The sequence below is a fragment of the Artemia sp. Qi Xiang Cuo genome, chromosome 9 (assembly GCF_049724085.1).
Source record: "Artemia sp. Qi Xiang Cuo chromosome 9, ASM4972408v1, whole genome shotgun sequence".
In the NCBI taxonomy this organism is placed as follows: domain Eukaryota; kingdom Metazoa; phylum Arthropoda; class Branchiopoda; order Anostraca; family Artemiidae; genus Artemia; species Artemia sp. Qi Xiang Cuo.
In genome coordinates this window covers 56,653,526-56,661,859 of record NC_142802.1, presented here as the reverse complement: position 1 = coordinate 56,661,859, position 8,334 = coordinate 56,653,526, and the positions used below count along the sequence as shown (strand labels likewise).

At 34.5% G+C, this 8,334-nt stretch overlaps 1 protein-coding gene across 1 annotated transcript in view; it reads left to right on the top strand.

Annotated features, from left to right (window-relative positions):
• Nucleotides 1-1,435: 1,435 nt before the first annotated feature.
• Nucleotides 1,436-8,334, top strand: part of Eip63E (cyclin dependent kinase Eip63E) — a 226,854-nt gene continuing 219,955 nt past the window's right edge. Inside the window, exon 1 of the mRNA XM_089094749.1 lies at nt 1,436-1,621. Coding sequence (XP_088950875.1) covers nt 1,582-1,621 — 40 coding nt within the window. The 5' untranslated portion in view covers nt 1,436-1,581. The remainder of the gene's footprint in view (nt 1,622-8,334) is intronic.

Sequence of the window (8,334 nt, the reverse complement as noted above, 5' to 3'; positions counted from 1 at the left end):
CAAAACTATGGACAACGGCCTCTGCAAAGGGCTGCCTTGACCCTTTCTGGGTACCTGCAAGGACTGGGGACCTTGCGGTCAACCCTATTCCCACTTGAGGAATGACTCCCCTCGAGGAAATTACAGCCTAGTAAACGACACAGGCTTAATATTTGTAAGCATGAATATATAATGAGTCGGAGGTAATAGGCTTGAGATTGTCTGTGCAGAATTTCAACTCTTGTTGATAGAAGCGTATCGCCAAGTGCTGAAAACCATGTTGTGACCAAGATGGGCCCAGGATTGCACAAAGCCTCCATTCATTGAGGTCCCAGGGACTTTTTGCTGTTCTCCAGGTGGTTCTTACTGTCCTACCCTTTGAGGGATAATAGGAGGACTCTAAACTCTCTATTGACTTAACCGAATGTTGAGAAAAATGTTGGTAAACATAATCCACTTTTGCTGTTGTCTGTAATCATAAAACCCTTTTTTCAGCCGTAGGAAATATTTTTACTGCAAAAGAAAAAACAAGTTAGAAGATGCGATGAACAGTTGAGAAAGTTTAGAAATAGTTAAGAAAAGCCTTGCTTCTAATAGTAAACAAACTCTCCTGACTCTTCATTAATGTAACTGTTTGTTTAAAGTTTTAATTGGTTAAAAACTTGGTAAAAAGTTGGTTATAGCCTTTATTAAGTTTACATTTGCACAGATAAAAATACATATTAGTGTAAGTGATGTTAAATAGCTTTTTTATGTTTTTTTTGTGCTATGAAAGCCCATACATGGCTGAAGCTAAATTGAAGCCAGGTACTATAAAAACGAAGTCTACACTTCGCCACTGAAGTAGATAAGCAACTAACTTCGATTTCTGTGTAGACGATAAGCACGATGCAAAATTTAGCTACACTTTTTTATATCATGCTTAATTAACCTAGAAGCCATGTACTTCTGTACTTAAGCACGTTCTCAAGTCCTAAATGGCTAAGTAAAATACGATTTATTTGAAGTAATATAGTACTGATATTTAAAAAAATTTTGGTGGACTACATGCTCTTAAACTTACACAAAAAATTTTGGCACTTCACCCAATACTGATTAATTCCGTATTTCCCACATGCAATAACTTGGCCAAAATGCTGTTCCAAAATTCATATAAAAGTATTAAATTTGCTTTTAACATTTTAAGATCTTAATAATAAAATATTGTAAAAAACTTGTTTCTTTTCAACAATCGAACAATCCATGCTGAGAATCTAGATTTTGTCTAGAAAATTGAGAGTGGGACAAACTTTAGTCAAATCTCACTGTTTGCTAAATCTTTGTCTCGGAATTAGCGCAATGTTCAGACAACAATGCATTTAAGACAACTCTGCATAAAGTTAGCAGAAAAGATGAGGACGAAGTGAGAAGATGTTCCAGTTTTATTTATGAATAAACCAGTTTCTATCTCATGCCATTTGTTACTTTTATTATTGGAGACCATGCCAGTTACTTGTGAATAAATGAATGTAATCTTGAAGTTTTAAATCGGTTATCCAGTGTCTATTACCTTTTGATTGTAGTTAGCCTGCTGATTTAAGGATTTTTTGAAACCAGCTCTTTATGTGGATTATGTCTACTGATGAAAAGCCTGAAAATGCTGGTAAGTATGTCAAAGTTAATTTCATTCAGCTGAAAATAAGCAAAGCTTGATGGTCAGAAGCTTATCTCAAAAAATTTACAAAATTATGATGTTCTAAAACTGAATAAATTGGTTTCTCAGTTGTTTCTTGTTCTATATTTTTTTCTACCTGAGTTCTCACTATGGAACAAATTAAGGTCCATAGGCTACTGTATAGCCTATAGCCTATTCTGCTCTGTGTTGATGGCAGTGAGTATTAAAGAGTCACTGTGTTCCTGCTCCAGCTGCCAATAGTACAGACTGGGTAAATTTCAACCAAATCATATTATTGAGTTAGGAATAAAGTGAATAGGCCTACACCATTTGATGCCTTTTTTTATGCTGATTACAAATATAATAATCATTTCTATCGGAAATGAATTTCAGCCCCCCCCCTATATATGCCAATTCAGGGTATATATTTCTATATTAGGGGGGAGGGTGCGGCAAATTTTGTTTCTGATGTAAATGGGAGGTAAGTTTAAACTTTACCCCCACCCACCCCCCCCTAATGCAGAAATATATACCCTGAATTGGCATATATACAGGGGGGCTAAAATTCTTTTCCAATAGAAATGATTATTATATTTGTAATCAGCATAAAAAAAGGCATTGAATGGTGTATTCACTTTATTCCTAACTCAATAATATTATTTGGTATTTATTTCCCCACTCTTTATCCAGTCTTGATATGAAGGATACAGGACCATTTTGTTTTACAGGCTGTTCCAGTTAGGCCTATTGAAAATAATTTATGTGAAAAAGTTCAGTGCAAGCATAGAATTAGAGCTGTTGAGAAAGAAACATGTTAAGGGGGAACAGAATAGAAACATTCCCAGCTATCTCTTCCATGTCAAATATTTTTAGCTTGTCTGGCAACAACAGACACCTAAAGGCATCAGATTTGGTTTCTATCTGTTCCCCTGATCTAGCAATGTAGGCTAATCTGAGTTTGCTATTTTTTCAATATTTTTTACTTGGCTTTCTAAATTAGACCTTTTCATGCAAATTCCATTTCAACTTGTCTAAGAAAACAGTAAATACAAGTTTAATAAATCTAACATGGGCTTGTAGAGCATTTTGAAAGGAACAACTTGACTTTTAAGTTTTTTCCTAAGTAATTCAAAAAAGACATTTTCATCACTTTATTTAAAAGTTGTTACCATCAGTTTTATATTAGAAACTCCTGAACTATTGCATATTTAGTTTCAATAGGCAGGCATAAATACCAGTTTTCAGGTGATAACATTCAGGGTTTCAATTTGTATTGACTGACATCAAAAGTGAATGTTTTAACATATTATGCAAATAGGAATGCTCTGTCACATTAGGTTGCAGTCAAAGATTTTGAAAGAAGAGAAAGGCAATTAAAGAAGAACTTGGCATTGTCAGTTCACAAAAGTGCAGCTGCAGAGAAGAAATAGAATTATTTCTTCAGTAGGAGGGCTTATTTGCAAGTGGTGTGTTAAGACAGTAGCTCCAGTTGTGAAACAACTTCTGTATCTAAACAATACAGAATTAAAGCAATGGAATACAGTCATATCCATGAACCAAAGGCAAAGTTGTCTTTTGAAATAAAGTTTGACTGCAAAATTAGTCCTGCTGGCTTATATATCCACACAAGTTTTACATATTTGGCTGCTAGTCCTGACAGTATAGTACTGTTTCCATCTGGTGAAAAAGCCATAATAGAGGCTAAATGTCCCATAACAGCCAAAGAGCTGTGTATCACTGAATGGTTAGAATCACAAAAGTCCAGTTGTATTGAAATCATTGACAGCAGTGAAATGATGGTAGAGTTCCAACAAGCATGGACATTTGGGAACCATTCCTTTGAAGCAACTAACTTAATTTTGTATAGATAAATGATTTTTTGTTCAATGAATTCAGCTTGAATCAATTTTTACTGTCATATACAGCATTTTTACTATCAGCTTGAATTAATATTTACTATCATATGATAGTAATGCATACCATCATATAAAAAAATTTAATAGCTGTACCTCCACAATTCTTTCTGTTTGATCATTGCAGTTTGTTTAACTAAGGTTTCAACATAAGTGAGGAAGCAGCTGTTTTGCCTATTTTTTTTATTGTTTTACTAAGATTATTGTTACAAGATGCTATCATTTAGAAAAATGAGTTCCTTATCTTTTCTTTTTTTTAGTATTTGTCATGTTCATTTTTATTTTGCAGAATTTGGAAGGTTTTTAAAATCAATAGATTGATTCTATAGTTGGACTTTTACATTATCATTGGTATAATAGGGAGACAGTAGTTGTCTTGGACAGCATTTTTTGCTCTTTTGGAGGGAGAAGTGATGCATCTGAAGAAATATGCTCTGTCTGGCCTTTCTAGTAATTTCTCTTTGTATGTTTTTTTTTTAAACAGGGCTTTATGCTGCAGTTCAGTACACTTTTTCTAATGATTGATATAACTATTAAAAGAGAATATCATATGCATACTCATTTTAGGGATCTATCTTTCACACATATACAGGGCTCCTGAAAGGGGGAGAGGGTACAAGGAGGTCTTGTACAAGATCAGGAGACATTGACAGTAGTAGCAGAAGAGTTGGCATTAGTAATAGTAATAACAGTAGTAGCAATAGCACTATTAGTATCAGCAGAAAAAGCAGTTGTAGCATGTACATAGTGCTCTTGATTAAGTCAACCATCCCCCCTCAACATATCCCATAAGTTTTCAATTAAATACACAACATCAGTCTTGTGATATTACTGATAGGCTCCTTTGACAACTTGCATGCAAATAGTGTGTTTTGATTTAGTTCAAATCTTTTTTCTCAATATTCCCTGAAACTTTTGCTGTAATACCTTTATACCACCATAATAGCCTAATTAGTAGCAAAAGTAGGAGTGATAGTACACTCTAAAAAATAAATTTGATTTCCAACTAATTCTTTGCTGGAATTTAAACTGGTCAATATTTTTGTTGAAATTTTGATTTGTGTTTGGGGTCCATCAAATTTTTGAAATTACTAAGATTTATGTAGTTTTCAGCAGAAAAAATGTAATTCCCCCCAAAATAGGCTTTATTAATCCATATTGTTTAGATTTGTATGCTAGATCAAATTTTTTAGAATATCATATTGAATTTGATTAAGGTAACATTTAAATTAGTATATCATATAATAATTTGGATCAAAGGTTGGAATTATAACAGAAAAAAAAAGCTAATTGTTTTTTTGAGTAAAAGAAAGAGTATAAAATTTGGGCTGATTGAGTTGAATAAAGTTTAATTTACACATCTAGAAAGTGCTTACACAAAAATTTGTCTACAAATATTATATTTGCATATAACTTTTATAGGCATTATTGTTTCGTAATACATTTCTTTTGTTATTTTCCTTAACTAGAAAATTTGTGAAGCTGCTACCCTATTCTTAAAAATACCAATGCTCAACATATGTTACCTTCTGTATCTAATGTTTTTCTAACTAATACTGAGAACCCTTGTGTGATTTTTGCTGATAAGCATAAATTTTTTTTTGTCAAATCTCAAACATTTTAAAAAAAAGTGTAGTTGTATGTAAGTATTGCCTTTATATCAATTGAACATCCCCCTCATCATGCCCTGAAAGTTTCAGCCTAAAAGCCTAATAACTAAGTGAATTTTACAGCCAACTTTGACATTTTATCCTGATCCTCAGTATGAAAAGAGCATAAACATAATAGCTAGGCTCCACTTGAGGACGTTAACAGAATTTTACCTCAAGAGACACTTACATTTCATGGAAGGCAAAGATTTCAAGAAGGCCAAGAATGGGAAAGACCTTGTGACCTTGGAGATGAACGATTCTTCTAATTCATCATCATTCATAAAGCATGTTTTTTGCTGAATACTTATATTTACTCATATGTTTTCTTAAAGCTAACTCTGTTGGGATACTTTCAACTATAGAATCCTTGCATACCCCTATTTTCACATTGTTTTGGACAGAGCTAAATTGGAAGTAACTCTAAGCAACTAGCAACAATATATATAAATTTTCGAAGTGTAATAAGAATTTTCCTGGTAAAGTGTTTAAATTAGAAGAAAAGATGAATTGCACTGTTTCTATATATTTTTTCATGCCATACAATTAATACTAACAAAGTATTTTTTTTCTTTTAAGTTACTAACATTTTTTTCTACTTGATCATACTATATAGGGAAAGAGGTATAAAATGTGTTTGTGCAGTAAGTTTTGTTACGACCTAATGATATACATATTTTTATTTCTATAGGGTGTGTTGTTTCTCTCCACTCACTGTTTTCAGTTTTTGCGTACCATAAAAAATCATTTTATTACAATCTAATTAGCCCTTTTTAAATTTTGTGTTAAAATGATGAAATTGTTGGCGGTTTTCAATAAGAATTTCTGAAACGCAATATAAGTAAAGAATAATAGGGTTTCAATTTATTAATCCTTTTCGGCACGGAAGAAGTTGTCGTAGAAACTTTAGAACGTGCTCACTCAGGTGAAGATTGGAAGTTTTAGTGATTTTTATAAGAATCAAAGGGATTGATGCCAACCCGTTTCCCTCCCAAGCCCCCTTTTGCTGCCCTTCTTCCAAAGACATTTGATCAAAATTAGGCATTTTCTTCAAAATGGTGAAAAAGTCATGAAGTTTCAACATAATACCATCATCCTTTTTTTTGTTATTCGAGCTGTCATATTTGTAGCCCCCCCCCCTCAATTACTTTCCAAGATCCCTTTCAACAAGCCATGAAAGTTTCAACTTAATACCCTTGGCTGGTCTAAGACTATTGCTGATAGAAATTTTGAACAAACCTGCATGCAAATAATATGCTCTGATTTTGATCACACACCCTTTTAAAAGTACCTGAAAACAGTCCCAATTGGAAGTTGTCACAGTCACAAGTAGTTGCAATCAAATTAATGATTGGTTGCAGAAGTGGCAACAGTAGGGGGCCTGAAAGTTTCAAGTTAAAACCCTTAGCTATTCCTAAGGTATTAAACATACACCTTTTTTATAAGCCATTTGTCCATAGTGTCCTTGGATTTAGTTAAAAAAGTACCCCTCAACATTTACTAACATTTCACATTGACACCCTTACTCTTTTGGAACACATGTGGTTTGAAACATCCCTCCCCCTTCTCAGTGATAAATACTGTGCGTAAACAATGAAAAATTGCATAGTTTTAAATTGCCAAATAATTTACCCCAAAATAACTGTATTCTTTATTGTCATTATTTTATCAATTATTCTTATGTTTTTTTTCTCTAAATAATTATTTTCAAATTTTATTCCTCCTTCCATATAACCAGGATGCACACAGTGGTTTTTTATTTAGTTAGAAATACCCCTTAGCATCCACTGAAGTTTCACATTTAGACTCGTGCTCTTTTGCGACACAACCAGGTTAGAATATTTTTCCCTTTCCTAGTGACACATCCTGCAATAAACAATCAAAAATTGCATAATCTATAAATTGTCAAATAGTTTACCCTAAATAAGTGTATTCTTTCTTGTAAATGTTTTATCAATCATCCTTACGTTTTTCTTTAATTGATTCTTCTTCCTTTTTTAAATTACTAGTCTTTCCTCAACTTGACTAAAGGCTAGTGCTGAGAGCAAATAAAATTCTTCAAATCTGTCCCCTTTTTTTTTGCAATTTTGTCTTTTAAAATCAGGTGACAGCTTGAAACCCTGCTATTTTAATTTTGCTGAGTTAAGATAAGGACCGTCTTCTAAACCCATTTATATTTATCAAAAGATAACCACTCCATTTTTATATGGTAAGATCTCTTCTGCATAGCTAATTTTTGGTTTTTGTACCATCCAGCCTTACCTTAATTACCTTAATTCGCACTTCGGAGCAAATTAAGGTCCATACTGGATCTGTTGTGCTCCGGGTCAAATGATGGCAAAAATTCGTCACTGTGTTAGGGCCCAGTGACACGCCATAGGAGAGGTCTGCTGGAGAGATGCAATTTAAGCCCACTCGGTAGCAGTGGCCACGAGGTTGGTATGACCCGTAAAGACCATTCTCAGTGGTATAGAGCTGATACCGCCGCACAACAGCAACTTCGGATTGAGTATGCGCGATGGTTGGGTATGACAAGCGGCATCAGCCTCCTAGCAAGACACTCATTATGATAAAGTTGGCATCAGTCAGTAGTTGAGTGGGACGGACAGTCCCACTCATATTTCCATGGCTTGTTATTCCATTCCCCGTCAAGTCTGGACTTGAAGGACGCAGCCGTAGGTGCAGTCGCCGTTTCAGCTTGAAGGCTATTCCAATAATTGACAACACGCTCGGAAAAGAAGTGTTGCCGCGTTCGTGTTTTGACAAAACGTTTTGACAGCTTATGTGAGTGTCCTCTTGTATGGTGCTGACTTGAATGTTTGGTAAAGAGGGGGTTATTTGGTTGTGCGTTATACTTGTAGGTCAGCATCATATCACCACGGCGGCGTCTGAAGACGAGTGTTGGCAGCTGCATGCGTTCCAGTCTCTTGTTGTATGGGAGATCTCGTAGGCCAGCTATGCATTTCGTGGCACGTCTCTGAACTCCCTCGATTAGACTGGTGTCATTCTTATAAGAAGGGGAGGTGAGACACGTACCAAAATCCAAAACGGGTCTAACTATAGCCTTATAGAGCCTTAGAAAGACTGTACGGGAGGGGCTGGTTATAGTGCATTTGAGGAGACCAAGGCTTGAATTTGC